We start from the raw sequence: 25,317 nt of genomic DNA on the forward strand, positions 1-25,317 counted from the left end.
GGTGTGACAGTGTGTGCTTTAGGAGGTATGTGTTTGAGCAAGTGCGTGTTTCCAGACTCCCTGGGGCATCCTTGGAATGTTCTCTGTCCTATGCTCCCTCTCCCTTTCTTTGAACCTCAGATCTGGAATCACCCTGACGTGCTATATGAAGCCCTTCAGAAGGAGAACCTGGCCAATGAGCAGGACCTAGACGTGGAAGAGCTTGGCTCAGCAGGGACCAGTGCGCGCTGCCCACCACAGGGAACAAAAGTCAAGGGGGAAGATAGCACCTTGGCCTCCTCAATGGGAGAGGCAACCAATAGCAAGTTCCTACAGGGGGTTGGCTTCAACCCTTTCCAGGAGCGAGGCAACAACATCGTCACGTACGAATGGGTGAGTCAAACAGATCCTTCAGTAGCCATAAACTGCTGCCAAGAAGGGATGGTGCCAGCCTACCTGGGGAGAGGGTAGAGGTTCATAATGTATGGCACTGACAAAGTCTCTGCAGGGAACTATAAAGGTGGCCAGTGAGCTGCTACCTTGGAGAGAGAGAATTTTACATCTAGTGATCTGGCCTTGGATCCACTCCAAGCTGCCTTGTTTGTCTCTTGTAGGCCAAAGACCTTCTGACTAATTATCAGACTGGAGTCTTAGAGAACTCTCCCAAGATGGTACTGCTTTTCCACCTGATTGAAGAAAGTGTGAAGCTTGGGGACAAGATCCTCGTGTTCAGGTAGGAAGAGAAATTCCCAGTTAAAGCTGTGTGTCTACAGTAAGGAGTGACACAGCCCCTGCAGAGCGAAATCAACTAGGGTCACACCAGCCTCCTTTTCTCTCTTCATGTCTCTGCAACCAAGTGCTTATTATGTCATGTCTCTCGGGGTTTCTTAACCCTTTGCAGTTTCTCTGCAGAGAACAATTTAGAACCGTAGGCTAACACTGGAGATCACAGTCTAATCCTTCAAACTGTGGTCCAGCCCAAATATGGCCTGTGGCCTGTGGCCTGTTTTTGTTCAGCCTGGGAGGTAAGAGTAGGTTTTATGCTTTTAAAGGGTTGTTTAAAAAAAAAAAAAATACAAAGGATATGCAGCAGAGACTGTATATGGTCTACAAAGCCTCAAATATTTGATATCTGGCCCTTCATAGAAAATGTTTGCTGACCCCTGGTCTAATCTGCTTCTATCCCTTCTTAACATTTTATTTATTTTTTTATGCTTTCTTCATAAGGCCAAATAAGTGATGTGATTTATTCCAGAGTCACATTCTCAGTCTGGATAGGGCTTTGAGTCTCTTTAAGGCCTGAGTCCCCAGGAAAACAGACACAGAGTAGATTGCTTCTCCTTCTTTGTTCTGACCAGATTATGCCCCAAGGAGGTCCAAGTGGCAGGAGCCTTACTTGGGAACCCCTGAGTGAGGGCTTCCACATGTGGTATACTTCGAGAGGACAGCAGTGATCCTAACTTGGAGAAAGCCTGGTTTTTCCCTGATTTTATGGATTACTTCTGAAGAGACTGGGTCACTGAATATCTTGGAAACAGCCTAGTGATTCTGTCTCCCTAGTAAGACTCATAAGATTGCCTATGGCCCATAATCAGATTTCATGTATACTCATGTGGCATTGGTTTTTAATACTAAATGCTGTTTGTTACTATACATTGAGCTAAACCCCAGAATGTTTCATTTGAGGAAGTAAGGAATGGAGAGAGTAGAGAATTTTTTCAGTAGATTGGGAGTAATAAGTATGTAGATTTCTCTGCTCTTATTATGTGTTAGGGAGAATACCCTCGGTTATTCTTAATAGGGTTACCTCTTCTGGGGAGTAGGTTGTGGGAGCTCCCTCTGTTAGAAGGATGCACATGAGTGTGAGCCTATTGGGAATAAGGTCCCCTTGGGTCTGGGAGCCATCTAAACCAAAAGTTTTCTCTTTCAGCCAGAGCCTTTCCACCTTGGCTCTCATTGAGGAGTTCTTGGGGAAACGAGAAGTGCCCTGTCTGCCTGGTGCCGAGGGGCCAGGAGCACAAAAGTGGGTTCGAAATGTCAGCTACTTCCGTGAGTTCATTGCTGTTTTGTCCCTGATGCCTTGGCAAGGTCTCCTTAAGGGTTTCCTTTTCTTTTCTCTCTTTTCCTACTCCACTCTCCATCAAATGCATAGGAATATCTGTGATTAGCCAAGGAGCATGGAGATACTAAGAGCCAGCTGTTATGTATGGGGCAATGTACTAGGGGCTGGGGGGCTTGGGAGGAATGGGGGAGTGTAGAGAAGTAGAAGGCATAGCCTTGTCTTCATCGGAGATGTGACAGCTCAAGGACAAATACAGAGTATCACCAATTGAGTGCCCTAACTGAGTTTCTAAGGAGGACATAATCACTGTGGTGAGGATGGTTTACAGAAAGCTTCTCCAAAAGGTGGGGAGAATTTGAATATACAGAGCTGGCATGGCCTGAAGATCATTCTAGACAGAAGGAGCAGTGTGAACACAAGCCTAGAGTATGCATTCTCTATGGGAGAGATAGTACCCCTAAGGGGATAAAAGATTTTTTTGGGGGGGGATGTGAAGAAAATCTTAACTTTTTTATATGTAAGTCATAGACACACAGTATATAAACAGATATATAGTGTATCTGGGGTACTAAAATTTCATAGAGGACATTGTGTGATTGGGAAAAAAATGTCTAAAAAGGCCCCTTATGGGGATGGTAATGAAAAAAAGTTGAGAAATACTGACCTCAGCACTGTTGACATTTGGGCCAGGTAATTCTTTGTCATAGGGGGCTGTCTTCTGTATTGTAGGATGTTTATTTAGTAGCATTCCTGGTCTCTACTTACTATGGGGCAGTAGCACCCCCCAGTTTTGACAACCCAAAATGTCTCCAGATATTGCCAAATGTCCCCTGGGGAGTGGGAGGGTGGAAAAATCACCCTTGTTGAGAATCACTGGCTTAAAGAAGGATTTAGAGAAACGGAGGTTCAGGAGTTGATAAGGAGACCCCCGCCAGCACAAGGTCTAGCCCAGAGCCTGTTTACTATAGGCTTGCCCAATGAGTCAGTGGTGAGCTGTGCTTGGAAATTGTGGGAACTCAGGTTGGAAAGGTAGGTTGGGGTCCTGATTGAGAACCCCAATACCAGGCAATCAAACTATTGCTTCCTACAACTATAGTAATTCAGTTCTTCACATGGTATTTCATACCCTTAGCTTTGCCCTTTATTTTACCTGAGGTGATGAATGTTGCCCCTCCTCTTATTTATGCTTCTTCTTAACTGAAGTTTATTTTTTCTCCCTCTGTTATTGAGCTCCCCTCCTTTCATTCATGTGTCTCATCCCACTGCTCCAGATCTACTTCTTTTATGTTTCCATATAGCAAGTTGTTTAGCCTCAAGAGCTTGTTAAAAATGCAGATTCCTGGTGGAGGAACATGATGTTTATCAAAACACAAAGCCCTTAGTCCTTCTGCATGCACCAGGACTCACAGGGATGAGGCGGAGAGGTCACCTTGAGCCAGTGTTTTCCAAGCTCCTTGGGTGATTCTTATGCACTCTAAAGTCTAAGAACCTTGCTCTTAGAATTGACCTAAGATACTAAAGAGGAGAAATGTAGTTTATAATCCTTGTTGCATGTGAGAATCACCTGGGAGTATTTTCAAATTATAGATGCTTGGGCCTCGTTGTAGACCCATGATATATGTATGTCCAGATGGTGGGATCTGAGCACTGTAGCGTTTCTATTTGTTTTAATTTTGTTTTTAAAACTCATTTGCCCAGTGATTTTTGCTGTGTACCCCTTCCTTATCTATCCACTTCTTGTGGTTTTCCTTCCTTCCTAGGGCTAGATGGTAGCACCCCTGCCTTTGAGAGGGAGAGGCTCATTAATCAGTTCAATGATCCCAGCAACCTCACCACCTGGCTGTTTCTTCTTTCCACAAGGTGAGTGGAGCTTGAGAGGGGAGGTCAAAGGAGTGTATTCAGGCAATTGGCCATATGGGCAGGTACCCCAAAGGCTCATCTAAGTTCCTTCATTAAAAATCTGCTCAGGTAACTTGTTTTTCAGATCAGGGAGGGGACCCTAAAAGGAAGTTGTATTAGAAAGGGCAGTCATGATAGTGTCATGAAGTTCTTCAAGACCTTTATAAACAATGGCTATAATTAGCTTTTCTCTTGAGTGTTCTGAGTCTTAGATGATGTGATGAATGTGAAAGGGCTTTAAAAAGTAGAAAGTACAGTATAACTGTAAAAGGCTAATGGCATTATTTGTCTCATGCCGAGCAGCTCGAAAGCCATGCTGCATTCTGCCATCGAGAACATCCTTGGCAGGCTATGAGCCCGTCATTCTCCTAAGCTGAGACTAAAAACTCTGTAAACATCTGTGTGCAGAAGTTCCCCTCACAAGGGGACACCACTCTGGGACCAGGATGTGGGGGCCTTACTTGTTACAGAGGGATGAAGAGTGGATTTTCTTTCTGAGATGGTAGGCACTTCCATTTTGGATTTCAGGGCACACGTTTCAGTGCTTTAGCAACATACTGTTTATCAACAGATCAATGAATCTTGGAGTATTTGTGCTTAGGACAAAGAGAATGATATTGGCATGGGGTCACAGAGGGCAAAACTGATTTGAAAACCATCTTTAAGACTAAGGGCTCTTGGGCTGGCCAATTAGCTCAGTTGGTTAGAACATGGTGCTGATAACACTAAGGCCCAGGGTTCAATTCCTGTACTGGCCAGCCGCCAAAAAAATAAAAAGACTAAAGACTCTGATTATTGGCTTGTGTTTTAAAGGGCCGGATGCTTGGGTGTGAATTTGATTGGTGCCAACCGAGTGGTGGTGTTTGATGCTTCCTGGAATCCTTGCCATGATGCCCAGGCAGTATGTCGGGTTTACCGTTATGGTCAGAAAAAACCCTGTCACATCTATCGCCTTGTAGCTGATTACACCCTCGAAAAGAAGATCTATGACCGTCAGATTTCCAAGCAGGGCATGTCAGGTGGGCCATTTTCCGGGCTCAGTAGAGGCACATCTATACAAGCTACCATCCTTATAGTATCAAGGGTGGGAGGGAAGGAGCAGGTTGTGGGAATACAGGCAGGCTTTAATCACAGAAAGCCAGAAGTTCCTCTCATCTCATTCTGATTCAAATAATGCTTAAAAGGGGATTGACCTCAACTTGTTAAAGGTGGATTTAATGATAAGAGCCCAGCTAGTTTTATACAGGTTTCTCATATATGTTTCCATTTCACCAGGGCCTCAGACCTGGTTTTTGACTTTCAGATATGGAATGACTTTTTGTTATTAGTGACAGTTATGCCACTCACAAACTCCTTTCTCTCTGCTGACCTTTGTAGTTGTGTTTTTACAGTCTTGCCATGTGCTTTTCTTTCCCCATGTCCTCTCCCTTCTAGATCGGGTGGTGGATGATCTAAATCCAATGCTGAACTTCACTCGGAAGGAGGTGGAAAACCTACTGCACTTTGTCGAGAAGGAGCCAGCTCCTCAAGCATCCTTGAACATAAAGGGGATCAAGGAGTCAGTCCTGCAACTTGCCTGTCTGAAGTACGCTCACCTCATCACCAAGGTAAGAACCTGACATGCATGCACTCCCCGGTGTGGCAGTCTCTGTCATGGGAGGCTTGTCTGTAAAGCTTATTTTCTTCATCTGAGGTGGGGTTTCATGCAGATGACTTAGACTCAAAGTGGCTCTTTCCCTTGTCCCTTGTAGTTCCCGTCCCTGCCCCAAACTGCCTAACGCTACCTGTAGTCTGGTTCTAGGAGTGCTGAGCTCTCAGCTCAGCCATGTGGAATAATTTGTCCAGTGTGAGTTTTCCTAGCAGAAAGAGAGGAGGAAAGCTCTGAAAATGTAGTTTGTTAAATCTCTGAACTCTCCCATCCTTTTGACATGAAAGGCAGGCTTAGGTGTCTAAAGGTGGTACTAGGTTAGAGTTGTGCATTATACTTATGACAGAAAGATAGTAAACCTGCCATTGTGTCCAGGAGGAGGCTCTTTACTAGTGCTGGAGACAGCCAGCCCTTTCTTGGTTTCAAAGTAAGTCTCATTGTGCATCAGTCATTTTGGCACAAAGACTGGTAATTAAGTCAACATCTTCCTGTGTCCCCAGGAGCCTTTTGAGCATGAGTCATTGCTCCTCAACAGAAAGGATCACAAGTTGACCAAGGCTGAGAAAAAAGCAGCAAAGAAAAGCTATGAGGAAGACAAACGCACGTCGGTCCCTTACACCCGGCCATCTTATGCTCAGTATTACCCTGCCAGTGATCAGAGTCTGACCAGCATTCCTGCCTTCAGTCAGAGAAACTGGTGAGTCACTGAAAGGGGAGGGTCTGCTGCTGGACTAGGCCCAATGCCTTTCAACTGGTTCCTTTTTAAACAAAGGGAGAGCCTATAACTTGTTCTTTGGCTGCTGTGAACTGACAAGTTCTGCTCTAGGATGAGGTGCCAAAGCAGTTCAGCAGCCCTGGTGTTTTAAGTGGCTCTAGTTTTGACTGCCCTGGCTGGAAAAGTGAGCTGCTGGCCTTGAAACTCAGGGAGAGTCCTTCTGGACACTTTGGGGGGTAGGGGGAGGTACATCTTCCCAAAACACAGAGGCCCAGCCCTTTTACACAATTGCACCCTACTCTAGCACCTTGGTCCTAGACCTCACTTAGGAGTGAAGTTCAAGGGCGAAAGTTACATCTCTGAGTCTTGGATTACAGTCAGGAAATTTCTGCTGCTCCTAGTGGGGTTTCATTCTGTGGCTGTGCCATGATACTGAGCAAGAGATATCTTTCTTGAGTGCAGCTTCTAGAACTGTTCAGAATATGAACAGGATGGAAGCCAACTACTAAGTGGAGAGAGAGTCTCTGTAATATATTACAGAACAGTTTAATTTTTTTTTTCATTTCAAGACAAAGACCTCATAACCCTTACCCTCCCACTGAATAACCAGATCAGCTGCCTGATAGAGTGGTTTGCACTTTTTAATTGTTTGATTATCTTGAATTAAAGATAATTTATTTGAGGGGAATAGACTTAAAAAATTTTTTAAATTAATATTCTCATGTAAAAAAAACTTTGTAAAATGCTTGGAAGGAAATGAAACCATGTAAGATTTTACATAAGATGCTGATTTTTTGTGGGTAAATTTGCCACTTTTTATGTTGCAAATTGAAGATGCTTTCAATTAGAAAGTCACTCTCTTTCAAAACCTTCAGGCTTTTTATTTCTGAATTTTCCAAGATAACAATTGCCTAGGAATGTTCTCCTCTCTTGTCCTCTACCCCTATTTTTTCTCTCTTCTGGGCTTTTCTGTATAACGGTGGAGTAGACTAGCCTGAGCTCAGGGGGAGAAAAGCCATGCGGGGAGAAGATGTGACAAATGGTCTAGGCTGGGCTGTGAGGAGATATCAGCTCTGTTTTCTTGCCCAGCTCTGGTCCTGTGGAGGTCCCAGCTTCTCACAGCATTTGATGAGCCGTACCATGATCCTGCTGATTCCTTATCCTGTCAGGGTACTTGTGAGGAGGTCTTCCTGCCCAAATTCATAGCCTCAACTTCTGCAGAGTATGAGGCTTGGGCTGGGTTCCTGTCATCTTTCTGACCTTTGGTCCTGGGAGGAGTACCATTGACATCTGTCCAGGGCCTCTAACTTCTGCCAAGCCACCATGGTAAGACATTGAGGAAATGGGCCCCAGACCTGTTATTAGCCTATCTGGGAATTAGGGGGTCCACAGGGACCAGGGGGCTGCCCAAAGGGGCCTATAGCAATCTGAGAGCAGTGTGATCAAGGAGTCATGCAGACCAGCTCCAACAACAGAGTGGTATAAAAATGTTCTTTTTTGTGCCAGTCTTCATTCAGATGAGGAAGAACTTAACAGTACAAGGGGGTCTCTTTCCCAGACCCAAAGACCAAAGATGCAGACCTCAGAAAGCTTTATAGATAGGGACTCTTCAAAAATTTAAAATCAAGAGTAGCTCTCTCAAATGACCAGCATCCAGTTGAAAAGAAGGTGAATAGTGAAGAATGTGTCATTGACCATGAGGTAACATCTATGCGTGTTGGTAGTAAGAGATGCACAGCCAGTGCTCAGGCTGACCATGGTACTGTGCCATTTAGAACCCTGGCTTTTGTGCATAGTGCTTTGGCTGCTGCTGCTTTTGTGGTGGTCATAACTAAAGGGGCACTTTGGAGACTGGCCCAAGCAGAAGCCAGGAGGAGCCCGACAAGAAGTAATGTAGAGGAGAAAGAGTTGTCTACATTATTTATTGAGACTTGAGATTTCAGAGAGAGAGTAAAGATAGTTGGGACAGACAGTCCTTCAAGATTACCTAAGCTTGTGGCATCATATGGCCCTCTTTTCTTGGGTGAGCAGGGAAAATTCTACCCATTGCTCTTCAACTTAGCATACACTATGGTCTGAAGAACTTTTCCTCCTCCCTTATTGCATCTTCACATCTTCCTAACTTCCCTTCAGGGACTAACTGCTAATGTATATAGTTCAAATTCTAGAGGAGCAGATGTTGCCTCACAACTCCAGAAAGGTATGATTCCACCAACATCTGATTTTTCTCAGATTCTCAGAGGCTTTATCCCTCTGCCTCTTTTTCTGCTACTCTGTCTGTTTCCTGCCTCTGGTCTCCTTTTGAATTGACCAGACCCTGCAGGTTCTTCTGATCCTTCTCTCAGCAGCTACTGAGGTATAGAATAGACCAGTCTAGAGAGGCTCTGCAGCTTTTGGAAGAAGGCAAATAAGAGCTGTTCTGCCAAACTCTCTTAGTGTGCTTGTCTTTCTCTCACAGGCAGCCAACACTGAAGGGTGATGAAAAGCCTGTGGCCAGTGTTCGTCCTGTACAATCCACCCCCATCCCCATGATGCCCCGGCATGTCCCACTGGGAGGCACTGTAAGCTCTGCCTCCAGCACAAATCCATCCATGAACTTCCCCATCAACTACTTGCAGCGTGCAGGAGTCCTCGTGCAGAAGGTGGTCACCACAACAGGTTGGGAACTCCTGGATTCTGTTCCAGGGATGCTGCTTCTTTTCAAATTACTTTGTTCACTCAGGAAGTATTTATTAAACACACCTTTTGTATTCTGGGCTTTACTACACTTGGCACTATAGGTAAAAATAGAGAAGACAGCAGTTCCCAATCTTGGGAAATTTGCATTCTAGTGAAATATCTTAATAACACTGAACTGGATTTTCTTGAGTGTGATGGGTGGGATAGACTCTGAGCATTGCAGAGATTATGGAAAAGTCACTGGAACACAGCATTGGTCTCAGAAGTTCTCACAGAGGAGTGAATGTGCTGAGCCCTGCCTGACTATAGGATCAGCTATGTATAAAGGATACCATCAACCTCCCTATGTAATTAGAAGATGTGAATTACCACTTGTTTCTTTCTTTGTGAGTTTGATGTAGATTGAGCATGGTGGGCCAGCGAGCAGTGGTGGGAGGTGGGCCACCCATCCACCCCTGGAGTTGTTTTTGTAATGCAGGGTGATTGGGAAGGAAAGCATTTCATGATCCTATTTTTCATCTTGTAATTTAGAAATATTCATGATATATAAATATTAATGAAAATACTTTAATTGATTTTTCTGAGAATGAAAATAATACATATTCATTATTAAAAAAAAATTGAAATGAGTAAAAAGGAAAGAGAGCCCCTTGCCATCCTACTTCTCTGCTGATTCTTAAAAATATACTTCTTAGGTGTGGAGTAATGCTAGCAAGGAAGAGGATGAAGTCACTTTTGAATCCTAAAGTGATGTGGAGCAGAGATGTGCAAATAGCATAAGGAGGAGGAAGGAAATACGTAGGAATAACCATTTGAACTAAAACTTTTTCAAAAGCTCTATGAATTTTAAATCAAAAGCTTTATGAATTTCTAATTAAATCAAGAGAAATTGATTGGAAAGATGATCAGATTTCTAAAAAGCCTCTTGCTTTTCGTAGTATTCTTTGTTTAGACTATCATGAAAGGTCTTGCTTGCTTTACCTTCCTTGGTTCTGGACCTCTGCTCCACCAAGAAGCTTTAGGGAAAGCAATGAGGAAAGCAACGGGGTAATGTGGGACTTTGTATTCTTCCCCTCCTTCAGTCAGGCCCTGTGTAATCTAAATTTGAGATCTTTATTTTCACTAGATATTGTTATCCCTGGACTCAACAGCTCCACAGATGTACAGGCAAGAATTAATGCTGGTGAGAGCATCCACATCATCCGCGGGACAAAAGGTGAGAGCCAGACTAAGGGGCCCATCTCTGGCCTTTGTGTGAACACTTTGCTGGGAAGCAGAATAAGTCATATGTTTGAGCTAGATCGGACATAGGAATCATCCATAAGAATGTCACATTTGGAGGAAGCATGAGAAAATGGCATTTCTAGGCGCATAGCAGAATTGGGTTGAGCCCAAAGGATATTAGTCAGTGGCTTAAAAGAAGTGAATTAGGTCCCTCCATTCGTGTATTTTGCCATCACTTTTATGGAAAATCTTGGGATGGGGACAGGTAGACACAGGAAGACCAAAATTGGAGGGAAAGAGCTGTGGAATGGATTATAAGCCGACATATATGTTATTATGTCATCTTTACCTACTTGCTTTGAGCAGGCTGGATGTACCCAGTTAGGAAATGTATTGTGTGAATGAATTAGTACATATGGTTTGCGTGATAGAATTTTTGAGTGTGGTAATTTAAAAAGTACACATTTGCCTCTGGCCTTCTTACAGAGGGAGATGAGATAATTGGAACAAAGAATCTGGGCTAAATAGTGTCAAGACACAATCTAAGCCTGTTTTTCATATTAGCCTTTTACTAAGCCCCACTGTTGCAGAAGACTCCTTGAGGCTTTTTGTTCAGTAAGGAGATTTTGCCCTAGCCTCTGTTGGGTTAGAGTACCTTTAGGCTCAGGGAAGAGGTACCATGAAATACATGGGCACACAGAGAAGACTGTATCCAGCCCCCTTACTGGGTTCTTCCTAGATTAAAACAGGGATCAACAAACTACAACCCATGGGCCAAATTCAGCCTGCTGCCTGTTACTGTACCTGCAAGCTAAGAATGAGTTTTACATTTTCAATTGGATGAAAAAAATCAAAAGAATAATATTTTGTGAATGCCAAGGTCCAAGGTTCAATCCCTGTATGGCCAGACTCAAAAAAAGAAAAAGAAAAAGAAAAAATATTTTGTGACATGTTAAAATTATATGAAATTGACATTTCAGTGTCCATAAATAAAGATTTATTGGAGCACAGCCATGCCTAGCTGTTTTTGTGTTACAGAAGCAGAGTTGAGTACTTGCAACAGAAACCTTATAACTTATAAAACCAAAAATATTTTCTATCTGGCCCTTTAAGAAAAAGTCTGCCAACTTCTGGCCTAGAGGAAGCTCTGGCATTCCAAGATATTGATCAAATGACATACCCAGGACCAAAGAGAAGGTAGATTAGTGCCTTGTGGGAATAGAATGCAGGTCTTGAATTATTTCTACCAAGGGAGAGAGGATATTAGGCAGTAAGGCTCCTTCCTCCTAGATCAAGAGGCAGACCTGGGCCAGACTACCTGGGAACATAGGGCACCAACTTATTCTCTTTAACAACACTGTTTATTTTTTCCATTGCATTTAACCCTTCCCCATATTTTCTGGTGTGATTATCTGTTTCCCTGTCTAAAGGTTAAGCTTCATGAGACAGGGCCCTTTAATGTCTTGTGTATTCCAGTGTCTAGTACAGCAGCTGATGCATGGTAGGCATGCAATCAGTTTTTGTGGAATAAATGAATAGTTATGAGACCATAACTCAGTCACCCTACTCTTCATTTCAGGGGTCTTGAGAGAGAGTGTGAAATCTAATGTTATAACTGTTTCCCAGCCCATGGTGCCTAGGCCTGGAGTTTCCCAGAGCTGGCTGTATTGCATGTCTGCTTCTAACAGTATTCCTCATGACTCTTCTTAGGGACATACATCCGTACCAGTGATGGGCGGATCTTTGCTGTCCGGGCGACTGGCAAACCAAAGGCCCCTGAAGATGGTCGGATGGCTGCCTCAGGTATGGTAGCTTTTACCTACACATTGACCTACACAACATTGGTTTGTAATTAACTTAATTTTTGCGATTCTTTTTTTTTTTTTTTTGGCCGCTGGCCAGTACAGGAATTCAAACTCTTAATAACTTATTTTTTGAATAGATAATATGTACATGGTTCCCAATTCAAAAGGTACAAAATAGGTAAAGTGAAAAGTAAGTTTTCTCCGACCATGCCCCCAGCCATCCATTGTTCCTCCCTTGTTTGTTTTTTTCAGAGATATTCTATATACATGGTACAGGGTTTGTGAGTGTGAGTGTATATAAAAGTATATGTACATAAATTTTATTTTTTAAAAAAATGCTGACATGCTATAATAGACTGTTTGCTCCTTTTTTCACTTGCCAGTAATAGCTCATTCCTTATCATTTCTTCTAGATGTGCCTCACTGAAGGTTTACACGGGATGGAGTATGACACAGTGTATTACCTAGTTCTCTGTTGATGTACATTTAGATAATTGTACTCCACCACTGCTGACACTGCTGTTTCACAGACATGTAGGTGTATCTATAGGATATATTCCTAAAAGTATTGCCAGGTCAAAGGGTATGTGTGTGGCACATTAACAATGTTAGGAACTTTGGCCAAGTTCCCCTCAGTGGGAGTGGTTCTTATTTATCCTTCCACCACTGAGATACAAAACTGCTCTTGTTCCCGGAAGTTTCATACATATAGACACGTTGGAAGAACGGCACTGTGAGCACCCATATATCCTGCACTTAGATCCAATGATACTTAATTTTCATAAACCTTCTTTCATCTCTCCTATTATTTGAGTCATTTGTAAGTTGAAGATATCATATCATTTTATCTCTAATACTTCAACATGAATCTCTTAAGATTAAGGACATTCTCCTCCTAGCCACAACACCATTACCACACTAAAAAAAGTTAATGACAATTCCACAATTCCAGGACATATTTAGATTTACCAGTTGTCCCAGTTGTCTTTCATAGCTATGGATTTTGTTTTGTTTTTAAAGCAGGATGGACTGCTTTTTAACTTTTTTCGTTTTCTACTTTTCCCACCCTGATCACTGACTATCTCTTGCCTGCAGAAAAAGTCTGAGTAGTTTTAAGAATGATCTCTTAGCATTTCATATCTGTTATCTCATAGGATTCACCTTGGTAGAGTTTTACAGTTTGGGAACTGGGGGGCAGAAAAACTACATGCCTTGTCATGGATAGACTTGTTTCTGTTATCAAAGGGTTTCTTTCTCTGTGACTTGGGAAAAGTTGGGCGATATTGTTTGGTCATCAAACTGTTAGAATTTTAGGGACCTTGGTACAAGATTTTTTTAAAATGGAATTTTGCCAAACTCTACTCTTCTCTTCTTGGTCATTCTGGTTCTTAGTTATCTACATTTTGTCACCAGGTTCCCAGGGGCCTTCTCATGAGTCCACAAGCAACGGCAGACACAGTGCCTCATCACCCAAAGCCCCTGACCCTGAGGGGCTGGCCAGGCCCGTCTCTCCTGACAGCCCAGAGATCATCAGTGAGCTCCAGCAGTATGCAGATGTGGCTGCTGCCCGGGAATCCCGTCAGAATTCCCCAAGCACCAATGCCGCCCTGCCTGGCCCCCCGGCCCAGCTCGTAGACAGCAGTGCTGTTCCTGGGACAGCTCTCGGGACTGAGCCTCGACTTGGGAGTCATTGCCTCAACAGTTCCCTCTTGGTGACTGGCCAGCCCTATGGCGACAGGCACTCAGTGCTGGACTTAAGGGGCCACAAGCGAAAGTTGGCCACACCGCCTGCTGCCCAGGAGTCAGCCCGCCGGCGGTCCAGGAAGGGCCATCTGCCAACCCCCGTGCAGTCGTATGAACACGGGTATCCAGTCTCTGGCGGGTTTGCCATGCCACCCGTCTCCTTAAACCATAACCTCACCCCCCCCTTCACCTCCCAGGCTGGGGAGAACTCCCTGTTTATGGGCAGTACCCCCTCCTACTACCAGCTGTCCAATTTGCTGGCAGATGCCCGCCTGGTGTTTCCAGTGACTACTGACCCTCTGGTGCCAGCAGGCCCCGTCAGTTCCTCTTCCACGGCTACCTCAGTCACTGCCAGCAACCCCTCCTTCCTGCTCAACCCCTCTGTGCCAGGGATACTACCCAGCTATTCACTCCCATTCTCACAGCCACTCCTGTCTGAGCCGAGGATGTTTGCACCTTTTCCTTCCCCTGTCTTGCCCAGCAACCTTTCGCGGGGCATGTCTATCTATCCAGGCTACATGTCCCCACATGCAAGCTACCCAACTAGTGGCCTACTACGGTCCCAGGTGCCTCCGTTTGATTCTCACGAGGTTGCCGAGGTGGGGTTCAGCTCTAATGATGATGAAGATAAGGATGATGATGTGATAGAGGTCACTGGGAAATAGCTGGGGAACCCCTCCCCACCTCACTTGGGGCCCCCAGCAGGTTACCCACCAAGCTAGAGGCAGTGATCTGGGCTTTCTGAAAATAGGGCACTTGGCAGGAGGAAAAAGAAAGAAGACAAAGAAGGGTGGTTGGCCATAGTGACAGGGCTCTGTTGCTGTTTAACAGAAGACGCAAAACAATCCAACAGAGCAGCAATAGCGGGAAATCAGGGACCCAAAACAGGGATGGAGGGGCAGGGCAGCCTGTCTCCCTTCCTTCCTGCCTTGCTTATGCTGTCTGCTTGCTTGCTTGTCCATCTGAGTGTAGAAGCTCACATCCCGTTTCTGTCTTTGGGAACATTCTCTCCCAAGAGAGCTGCCTTACTGGGTGACTTGGCTTGGCTTGGGGAGGGGAGGGGAGGGAGGGAGGGTGAGTGAGAGAAGGAGGGTGGGCAGGGGGAGCAGACTGAGATCCCATGTGAAGTGGGGTTTTTTTAGGGGGTGGGAAAGAAGCAGACCAGGTATATGTGTTTGTGAGTGTGTGCAAGTGTGTGTGTGTTTATGTATGTATGTACATGTATGTAACAGAGCAGGGGTGTTGGTGGGAGGGGAGGGAGGGAGGAACTGAGGGGGAAACTAAAAAATGAATTTATCTTTTTTTAAGAGGAAATCAGAGTGTTGTGGTTCATGGCAACTATCAGTGAACATCAGGGTGAGCCCAGGAGAAGAGCCATGGAAATCACATTTCCTTCTGATTGGGAGAAGAGAAGGCCCAACTAACTCAAGTCCCTGGTTTTCAGAGCCACATTTGCTTTAGAATTTGGGGGAAATCATGAGAGAAAATGGGCATTACCAATCTCTGTCTTTCCCCAGTGGCTGTCTCTGAGATCTCCCTTTCTAGGGTAGGAGGGTGTCTGTGTACAGAGGCTGGGAGGGAGAAGCACTGCAGTGTGTGAGTGAGAGGTCATGGAGTTGTGGCTGGAAAGATTTTTCACCAGGGTGGAACTGAGCCACAGCTGCCTATCCTGGTGGCCTTTCCTGTCCCTTTCCTTCCCTGTTGGAGAGCTCCATGTTAATTTATTTCTTATGGGCAATTATTTATTATTTGGACTTTTCATGTGTCTTGTTTTTTTTTTTTGCAAGGGGAGGGGAGATTAGAGGTAAGGAGGGCAGGAGATAGAAAAAGAAGTTTTAAAATATCTCAGACCACATAGCTGTTGGTGCAAAAAAATCTGGGTGAATGGTGAATTGATCAGGGAAAGAGAATAAGACTTGACCAAGGTTTAGCTTAATCAATGTTTTTCAGGAAGATCAGGGAATCCTGAGACTTGATGGTTGGGAGTGAGATTCATTCCACAGAGATTGAAACTTGGGATCATGGAGTTCGCTATTGGGAAGGAAGTGACCCCAAATTTGGAGTTGTGTCCTCCTGGGATGACCTTAGAGGCCGTTTCTCTATGCTTAATAGTAAAGCTGTGGGTAGGCGGCTGCTGGACTATTGATTAGTTGTTAGGAAATGTCTTGGCTTCCCCAACCTATCAGGTGATCCTGGTGGGCCTGGTGTCTGCTGCCTCAATCTTCAAAGGAGCCCTTCTTCTGTAAGAGCCCTAAGTCTGCCTTTTGTTTTAAAAGAATGCATCAGTCATTCTGGGTTTCCCTTTGCTTGTTACTATTGCCAGGTGAGGGGCATCTAGTCCTTAGGCATACATGCTGGCTGTCTTCCTATTGCTCCCCCACCCCCACTTTGCTACTGAGACGTTGCCAGGCAGTTCTTTGTGATGAATAAAACTTGTCTGGTTTCAGGGCCGGCCCGTGGCTCACTCGGGAGAGTGTGGTGCTGATAACACCAAGGCCACGGGTTCGGATCCCATATAGGGATGGCTGGTTGCTCAATGGGTGAGCGTGGTGCTGACAACACCAAGTCAAGGGTTGAGATCCCCTTACCAGTCATCTTTTAAAAAAAAAAACAAAAAAAACAAAAAACTTGTCTGGTTTCAGAGATTTATCACCTACCTGTGGATCCCTCCTGACTGGGCAGCTGTTGCACCTGCCTCTTCCCAGCCCAGGAGGCAGCTTAGTCAGGTCATCTCAGTAGTAGCTCCTGAAACTCTTCTGACCAGCCCTTTACCATTGTTGGAGGGCCTTAGCAGACTCTAGGGTATTATCCCCAGAGAAGAGACAAGGAGCTGGCTAATGGGGTGCATGTATATGTGTGTGTTAGTGTGCTGTCCATTAACACCAAAAGTGGAATTAAGGAGCTTGCTTTCTCTGTTTTCATAAGCACCCTGCCAGACTCTTAACTCTTCTACTCATAGAAGCCTTAGATCTACAATTTAGCTATGCAAATTATTTTAATAATTTAAAAATAGTTCCAACCAGTGCTTTCTCTTTCCGATGCATCCCAAGAATGGATGGTGAAGGGACTCAGTTGGAGTGGGCTCTCAGGTTGAGGCTTGTGCAGTAGGAATGAGCTAGCCTGGATCTCCAGTTTGCAGGATATACTCAGAACCTGGGTTACACTGATGCCTCTCAGGCCCTGGAGCACTGGGATCCCAGAGTAGGGTGTGTGTGTATCTGTCTGTGTCTGTGTGCACGTACGTATGTGTGTTGTGGGCAATAGGGGTATTTCTGTGTTCACTTCTAGAAAATCACTGCAGCAGGCTCTAGAATCCAGAAACCATCCCAGCAGGAAACTGAAACCAGTCACTTGAGGGATGGGCTTCTGAAGTTGACAGGAAGTAAACTGATATTCTGAGAGGCAGTACATGCCTGCTCTCTACCCAATGGTTCTGGGGTCTGGTTCTGCCTTTAGCTCAGCAGAGGCCATAATTCTGGGAAGCTAACCTGGCTAGAGAAGGATTTCTCTAATATGTGCAGCACCTATTATGTAGGTAGGCAGAGGGGATCATGGGAAATTGGAGTGCTACCAGTTCTGTGGTTTTTGCTTTTTTTTTTTTTTTTTTTAATGGACCTGAAAACACATCTCTGACTTTTCTGCTATTTCTTTATGTGTGCTGGTAGGCAAATGTGCATGCACACCAAACATGAGCATGTGTGTGAAGGAAGCAGGAAATGTCTCAGAGCCTAAGAACCATGTCTCACAGTTTCTTTGATCAGAAACACTTGGTGGTAGCTTCCACCCACCATCTAGGCCTGAGTGAGGGAAGGCTGGTGAAAAGGGAGAGAGGGGTGGAAGATCAGGCATTTTTTCCCACTATTGTCTTCCACGGAATGTTTTTAAGAGCTTCTTAAGCCCCATCCATCTGGTTTGCCTAGCTTCCCTGGTGGTCTAGTGGTTAGGATTCGGCGCTCTCATCTGGTTTAGCCTAAGTTCTCAGCCTGGGGAACATAGTGCTACTTAATGATTCAGGATTACCATTTTTAGTAACACCTGATTTCCTTTTCTTAATATCTATACAGATGAAAATTGAGCAGGGATAAAGTAGCTGTTATCAAAAGAAGTAAGTGAACAATTTTGGGTCAGATTGTTTTCTTCAGATTGGACATCTGTGAAGTCCTTGCCCCTTTGAGTTGTGCTTCTTAAGCATTTATCTCATTATCTCCTGACTTAAAGATAACTATATCTGGTCCTTGGCACTCTCTTCCCTAGGAATTAGTGTGCGGAGTTTCTATAGACTTGTGATTCACAACTAAATATGAAATTTCCCACTCCAGGAACACGAAGCAAAAAGCTGGGGTAAAGTTTTGCTGATTGGTTGGAACACTTAACCGAACTTCAGTGGTCTGGATGGGACTGTCACTTCCAAGGTTGTCAGCAGAGCAAGGCCTTCTGTGTCAGTCTGTTCAGTATTGGCATTGCTCTGGAACTGAGTCCTCATCCCATGCAGAAGGTCTTCTGGGGGCTTTACATTCCTTGTTCCTAGTGTTCCTGGATTACCTCCTGCTTCCCACTTCCCTTTGATTTCTCAGAAGACCAGTCTCTCCCTTCTGAGCCATGGCCTTCTGTGTGCCCAAATAAGTGGCTTTTCCCCTACCAAAGCTCTTAAGAGAAGTTATCCTTTCCTCCAAAGGACCCCCAGGAGACTTTCTGGCCCTCCGCTGACTTCCCAGGAAATCAGCTCCTCAAGGCCTGTCTGAGAATGCTGCGCTCTCACTGGTCACCTTCAGACTCTGTTTCCCTCCTACCGACTCTTCTCTTCTGCCCTGTGTATTCTGCTGTGACCCTTAATGTCTGTTCTGTACCATTAGCTTGGCCCAGGCCTTTTATGAATACCTGAGTCTTAACAATGATGAACTTCCTGAGCAGGCAGTGTCCCAACTTCTTTTTTCAGGGCCCTGAGTCTGCACCTTTCCCCTCTCACAGGCCTTACTGATGGACAGGCAGCCCGGCAGGCTGCAGAGTCTGCAATGCAGAGGGCTGGGGGAGGTTTGGGTACTCTGCTACCACTACTGGGATGATATTCAGAAGAGAGGGGATCTTATACTGTGACCTGACCCAGGACCCCTCCCTGGAAGAGCTCAGCCCAGCTAGTGTGAGTGTGTGTGTGATTGAGAGGGTGTGTGTGTTCATGTACACCTGGATGTAAAATGAGTTAATCTGGTTGTGTTACTCATGGTAGGCTGGGGACTCACCTGAAGAATCCTCCCGGCCTGCCCAAGACAGGTTTTCTCCTTGTACCCTCTGCAGAGGGGTCAGGGGAAGAGGGTCCATGTGGGTTGAGGGGGTTGCAGTGGATAACCACTGAGGCCACACTGCTGCCAGGAGTGGTGGAAGATGAGGTGGCCTGAGGGACCTGGCACCTGGCTTTGGTTTTCCGTCTTCTTTCCTCAGGACGCCCCTGAGGCCTGGGACCTGTGCCTGGCTTTGAGGAGCATCTGTGGCTGGATGATCTAGCTACTGGTGTGATCATGGGCTTCCCTCCTCTCATCAGGGCAGGCACTCCTGCCCCAGAGACTGGGCAACTGGCTGTTTCTATGACGTATTTATTTTTACTTGTGTTTCATGTCACTTTTTTAAAAAAGCAAACAGAACAATTGTAAGTCAGTATAACTGCCTATCAGTTTTCTTTATTTCTCTTTTTGTAAAATAAAATTTAAACTCAAGAAGTCAGTGTTGTTTGATCAAGCAATTCTTTGGACAGCTGTTTGGGTGGTGGTGAAAGGAATATAACTTAAAGCACAGCGGGCATGAGCATAGTACTTGGGTGGTGAGATAAGCAGGAACAGAGGGCAGACTGCTGGCAGGCTCTTTGTTTCAGTGTGGCTCACTAGGATTTTTCTGCCTTTGCTTACCTGAAGAGGATCACGTTTCCAGGCTCTAGGTGAAGCAGTGAAGCTGAGTAGCTTGAAGCTAACTTCGTCGGCCAGGGCAAGTCCTGCAAGGGCAGCCCAGATTAGGCTGTGAGTGGCTGCGGTCTAGGCGTAGCATCAGTGCCTTCAGAGGGTGGGAGATGGTGTGTCTATGAATGGCTGGGGTGGCATTTGGAGAACATCTTGCACAGCATTTGCATTCTCTCACATCTGAGTTGGGGGATCTAATTTATGAAAGGAGAATTAAAGAGCCTTTGTGGGGATTCGTTGGACAGAGGAAGTAAACAGGGGACAAAGGCCAAGTCTGGACTCATGATAGGAGACTGTGCTATTGCGAGATAGCACTGGGAGTGGAGTATGGGGTGGGGGACTGGTGGCAGGGTGAGGTCTCCCTAGACTTGTTAAAGTGCCTAGCAAAGTAGGCTGCTGCCTCCTGGTGGTCAGCCATGGCCTTGCAGGGATCCGGCCAAGGGTGGCACTTAACACTAATTGAAAGCTGCCTAAGATGAAGCCTGGCAGGTTGATGATGGCTTGCAGCCCAGTCACAGACAGACTCTCCTTCCACAGCAGAGGGGCTGAAGCTCCTAAGGCACAGCGTGAACTCTGAAGTGGAACTCTGGAGTTCCCTACCAGTCTGAAGGAAGTGAGCAGAGAGGACAAGATGAGGAAAGAGCATCTCCAGACAACAATTTCCTGGGAGAAGCTAGCTCATCAGCTTCTAAGAAGCAGGAGAGTTGACTGTGCAGACACTGCAGGCAGAAACTGTCTCCAAGCCAGTGCCATGGCCCCTCCTTGTGCACAGAAAAGGGAAATCCTTCCATGGGTATCTAGCACACCTGCCTGGGTGGGGCACCTGAAGAGTTTGATCACATGCCTGATATTCACAGGTAAAACAGCTGTGCTGGCCCGGCCCTGAGTGCCCATGAGAGGCCAGCTGCTCATTCTTCCACTCTGCCCAGAAGGCTGGGACAGACTTGGCCCTGTGGACGAGATTCAATCTTTCTTGCCTGTGAAAGGAAGAATGTGAAACAGAGAAAAGGAAGCCAGGATTAGGACTGCCTCCGGATGCCCAGCCTGCCCTTTGCAAGTGCAGTAGTGGGATCCATAAGAATATGTAACACTTCATGGCTGCTGACTTTCTCCATGGCTGCCTTCCTGGTATCATCAGTGATCCCCCTCGCAAACATCAATCCTTGTCAGGAGCACCAGGATAGCTCTTGGCTCAGCCTGTCTTATAGCCAAGGTTATGAGCATACTTGTCACCTTCCCCAACTCCTCCACCGCAAATCTGGGCCTCTCAGGAGGGCAGAGTTTTATCTTTGGGTCTCTAGCAGAGTGATTTGTAGTTTGTAAGTCCTCAGAAAGGTTGAACTTGTCTTCAAGGAGCTTACACTCGACCTGGGAGTTACCTGGGTTACACTAAACCAGAAGGGCAGACCAGCGTCCCCCAGCCACACCCAGGGACTGAGGGCGGAGCCTTGAAGGAGTGTATTCCCCCGGAATGTGAGCTCTAGGAAGTCAGGGCCTTGCTTCTGTCCATTCAGTATCCCCAGCCCCTAGAACTGTCCTGGCAGGGAGTGGTACTCAATAAACATTGGATGAATGAATGAACACCCTTGTGCTCACAGAAGGGGGTTGGGTGGAGGCAGGAAGCAGATATTTGTGCCGTCCAGAGGTTGGACCCACCAGCTTCTTCCCTGAACCCAGACTGGTGTAAAACCGGAGCAAATGACCCCGTTTTGCTTGGTTCCCAGGTCTGTTGTGAAGCCTCAGTAGGAGAAAGTGGCAGGACTGGTGGTACAAACACCAGAGGCTGACAATATTGTGCTGCACCTCCCTAACCTGTAGAAACGCTCCTCCCCGATCCCGGCTTCCTGGACCCCAGCTGGCCCTCTACTGCGGGCCACCGGTCTGACTTCCTTCCACGGCTGGTGACGGGCTGTCGCTGTGGTGCTACCGCCAACCCAGAAGCCCTGTGGTGTTGCCGAATCAACTTCTGCAACCCAGTAGTTTGTTGGAGGCGGGAAGGTGTGCGCTGTGCTCCACCCTAGCCACCTCCCGGGAATCGGCGCACGCCCCTTACCGCCGAGACGGGGCGGTGCAAGCCTTCGCTCTCCAGGTCCCGCGCGCACGCGTCTCGGCCACGGCCACGTCCCGCCGCGAGAGGGGGCGGAGCGAGCGTGCGAAGCGGGAGCGCGCAGGCCCCGCGACTATCCCCGAGCTGTCTGTGCGGATTGGCGTCCGCGGTGGGCGGCTGCTGAGGTGAGGGTCGGGCCTGAAGAGAGGCGTCCGCGCCGGGGCGTGGGGCTGGGACCCCTGTCCGCCTTGGCACCTCAGGGCTCTCTGCGTCCCCTCCGTGACGCCCTGGCCTGGGCCACTTTTTGCATCTTGTCCACAGCTGGCCCCGGCCGGGTCCGAGAGCCTAAACACGACCTTGGGCCAGCCCCTATCATCCCGGGCCTCCTACTGCCTCAGTCGCTGGTGCAGGGCACGCCCTGGGGCAATGGAGCTGTGGAGAGACAGAGCCATGAGTTACGTCTTAACTCCGCCCCCGTGCCCCAAAGCCGCGCCTCGCTGCCTGGGCTGCAAACTTTAGTGTCCCTTAAGTTGCGGATGTGAATGGGACTCCGCCAGTCGTGGGCGAAGAGAAAGGGGCTGGGTAAATAGGCGAGTCTCTGGGTGAGGAGGGGCCCCCCTCTTCCTGCGCAGGCCCCTCGGAGCCGCTGTTTTCCAGCTCCAGGCTAGTGCCAAAGTTTTGGCGGCGGCGGGGCCCTTTAAGGGTCCAGCCCTTCGCCGCGGTGCACGTGAGCGGCACCAGGAAGCCAGCGCCGGGCGGCCCTCCCTGACGCTCACCTTCACTCAGCTGGAGGCGTTCATCCCGGCCAAAGAGCCGAGGCCCGTGAGAGGACACAGCCTGCCTGTGGTCAGCGGCGGGGGCTGTTTCGGCCCTAAGTGTGGTGGCTGGAGCCCTCCATGAAGAGGAGCATGATCAGGGTCCTAGTGAAGAGCCCTGATATTGTGAGGCTGGGTTTGGCTTCTGATTTCCCCAAGGGATCTGAGGGTGGGGTGGGGGTGCCTGAAGAGGCCCCGGTGGGCTTTCTCTGAAAAGGGGTTAGTCAGGTCATGGTGCCTATCTCAGTAGTATCTCCTGGGCTGGATTGACTGTTCTTTTCCGCCCCCAGCACTGGAGCACTTGGCCCTTGCCGCGCTGGATGACATGAGTTGCTAAAAGTGAGCCTGGCTTTCAGGTGAGCCTCTCCAGCCCTTTTTCCTTTTCTCTCGAGTATGGGGGAAATTCGCATTGCCCCTCTGTCTTTCTTTGCTGACCAAAGCTCTGGGGCCCCCAGGTGCATTTCCCCCCGTTTCTGAGCAGATTGAGAGATGAGGGGAAGAGAAAGGTGGAAAGTAAGTTCCCTTGAGGAGACAGGAAGTGTGCAGCTGAGAGGGTAGGTCAGAGCGAGGGCTTGTCACTCCCAAAGCAAGTGGTGGTCTAGATGCTGAGAGCTCCAGTCTCGGGTTCAGAGATGTCCAACGTGGTTAAAATGCTTGGGCTTTTCTGGAAGCCAGTCACTAGGGAGGGGAGAGAAAGTAGAAATGGGAGCCTGGAGTCAGTCTGCCTTGGTTCCCATTGCCTGCATTTTGGTACATGTGGCTCTGTTTCATACCTGTGACCTTGGGCAAATCACTTAACCTACAACCACTTGTTTTCTGATCCGTACCTACCTGTTTGGATTATTTTGTGGATTAGTGAAGTAGCTATGTTTCAACATTTAAACAGTGCCTGGCATATATAGTAAGTGCGTAGTGGAATATTTATCATCATCATTATCATCAACGAAACTAGGAGCAAGACTAACTGGGGTCAAGATGAGTAGGACAGGGAATGCATGTGGAAAAGATAGAGAAACTTACCAGCAGGAGCATAGATGGCTGAGCAGACCAGTGGGAGGCACCTCAATGTCATGACACTGAAGGTTTAGAAATTTACTTTGCCTCTTTGTGAGGTAAATGCTGTGGGCTCATTGACTCCAAAGATGATTTTTCAGCATAAAATCTTAATTCCCAACCTACAGGGAAAAAAGAATTCTGTAGAGCTAAGTTTTCCATAGGGCTGAAGCATTGCCTTTTCAGCTTCAAAACCTTTAAAATTTTAAATATTAATTTTAAATAATTGGGGTGGGAATGTTCCCCAAGGGGTCACATGCTTCTCTTCCTCTTTAAACCGTCTTTTCTGGGCTGTGATTTTTTTTTTCTCTTGGGCACCTCAGGTCAAGCCCTCTGTGTAAGAGGGTTAGGCCTCTGGCCCCAAGGTGGGTGGAGGCCTAGGCAGTCTGCCTTGAATGGCTCACACACTGACCTCTGTTGTGTTCCTGAGCCTGCTCTTGTGTGGCTTCTCTGCCTCTTATGGATAACTGTTACTTCTCCCTATTGTGTGTCTCCACTTCTAGCAGTCTTTTCCTTCTACTTCTTGTTTCCAATCTTCTATGGGCTGGAAAAGTGGGATAAAGCTTGTTAGCACTGATGGTTCAAGTCTGGGAAGCTTAGTGCTGGACTTTGTTCTGGCTGCTTAGGCTGTTTTGCTTTGGTCTCTCCTCTGGTTCTGGATGGGTGAGCTTGCTGGATAGCAAGGCCCCTGCAGGCCAGATGTACTTAGCAAGGGACAGTTTCCTATGAAATTCTCTTTCTCTGGCATGTTTTTCCCCCTAGGGTTTCGTTCCTCAGGGTTGCCCTGTTTGTTAATAAGTGTTTAGACCCTAACGTTTGCCTGTCCTCTCTCTGCCAGTGGTCCCTGAGGCATGGGGAATCTGGACTGGCAGTGTGGCTCAGCTGTGGGAAGGAAGAGGCAATGTGGGAAAAAACAGGCTGACTAGTGTCTGGCCCATCTTGGAGGAGACTGATTAGGGTCAGGAGTATGTCCCTGGTTGACTCACATCTGTGCCCTTCTGTGACTCAGTTTCCCCAGGTGTGACCAGGGCTGCCTGCTGACAGGCACAGCTGCTCCGAGAGCTTCAACAACTGTGATTAAGAAATAAAGAGGCTTGTGGCTTCAGTCATCCTTTGTAGCTCCCTTCTAGGTCACTCTTATGTGTAAACACCTCTGGCCCCTCCCCCTCCTGGGTCAGAGCACCCAAGGCAGGGCTGAGTTTGGGCCAGAACCGGCTGGTGGGCAGGTAGGCACTTGCTCAGAGCAGGCTCCCAGCCTCCTCTCCCTTCTGTCTCCTTAGGGTGCAGTGTGGGGGGCCCAGAGCCATGTCGGACCTGCTACTACTTGGCCTGATTGGGGGCCTGACTCTGCTATTGCTGCTGACACTGCTGGCTTTTGCCGGGTACTCAGGGCTGCTGGCTGGGGTGGCAGTGAGTGCTGGCTCACCCCCGATCCGCAACGTCACTGTGGCCTACAAGTTCCACATGGGGCCCTATGGTGAGACTGGGCGGCTTTTCACTGAGAGCTGCAGCATCTCCCCCAAGCTCCGTGCCATCGCTGTCTACTATGACAATCCCCACATGGTAAGGAGACTCCCTGGGGTTCTGCCACATGGATGGACCTGGGCTGGGGCTTGTTGGGGGAGGGGAATTTTGGTTTCTGAGGAATGGGTGGAGAAATCTTTGAGCTGGTCCTATAGATCACCTCCTCTTTGAGCGTGAAG

General features: G+C 47.1%; 2 protein-coding genes across 6 annotated transcripts in view; both read left to right on the forward strand.

The window, feature by feature from the left end:
* The window catches only part of RAD54L2 (RAD54 like 2), a 100,473-nt gene extending 85,673 nt beyond the window's left edge, over positions 1–14,800 (forward strand). For both annotated transcript variants that reach the window (XM_063114048.1, XM_063114049.1), the window contains 11 exons: positions 121–372; positions 594–712; positions 1,910–2,028; positions 3,802–3,901; positions 4,754–4,959; positions 5,375–5,547; positions 6,089–6,285; positions 8,762–8,961; positions 10,109–10,198; positions 11,917–12,009; positions 13,425–14,800. In XM_063114048.1, coding sequence (XP_062970118.1) covers positions 121–372; positions 594–712; positions 1,910–2,028; positions 3,802–3,901; positions 4,754–4,959; positions 5,375–5,547; positions 6,089–6,285; positions 8,762–8,961; positions 10,109–10,198; positions 11,917–12,009; positions 13,425–14,419 — 2,544 coding nt within the window. In that variant the 3' untranslated portion in view covers positions 14,420–14,800. The remainder of the gene's footprint in view (positions 1–120; positions 373–593; positions 713–1,909; positions 2,029–3,801; positions 3,902–4,753; positions 4,960–5,374; positions 5,548–6,088; positions 6,286–8,761; positions 8,962–10,108; positions 10,199–11,916; positions 12,010–13,424) is intronic.
* A 7,037-nt stretch (positions 14,801–21,837) lies between these two features.
* Positions 21,838–25,317, forward strand: part of TEX264 (testis expressed 264, ER-phagy receptor) — a 30,626-nt gene continuing 27,146 nt past the window's right edge. The window contains exons 1-3 of one of the 4 annotated variants that reach the window (XM_063114440.1): positions 21,838–21,931; positions 22,852–22,917; positions 24,895–25,177. In XM_063114440.1, the coding sequence (XP_062970510.1) occupies positions 24,920–25,177 (258 nt within the window). In that variant the 5' untranslated portion in view covers positions 21,838–21,931; positions 22,852–22,917; positions 24,895–24,919. Of the gene's footprint in view, positions 21,932–22,432; positions 22,688–22,851; positions 22,918–24,894; positions 25,178–25,317 lie in introns of those variants that run through there. The other 3 variants (XR_010024884.1, XM_063114439.1, XM_063114441.1) reach the window with 3 other exon arrangements.

Source organism: Cynocephalus volans, chromosome 11 (genome assembly GCF_027409185.1).
Source record: "Cynocephalus volans isolate mCynVol1 chromosome 11, mCynVol1.pri, whole genome shotgun sequence".
Classification (NCBI taxonomy): Eukaryota; Metazoa; Chordata; class Mammalia; order Dermoptera; family Cynocephalidae; genus Cynocephalus; species Cynocephalus volans.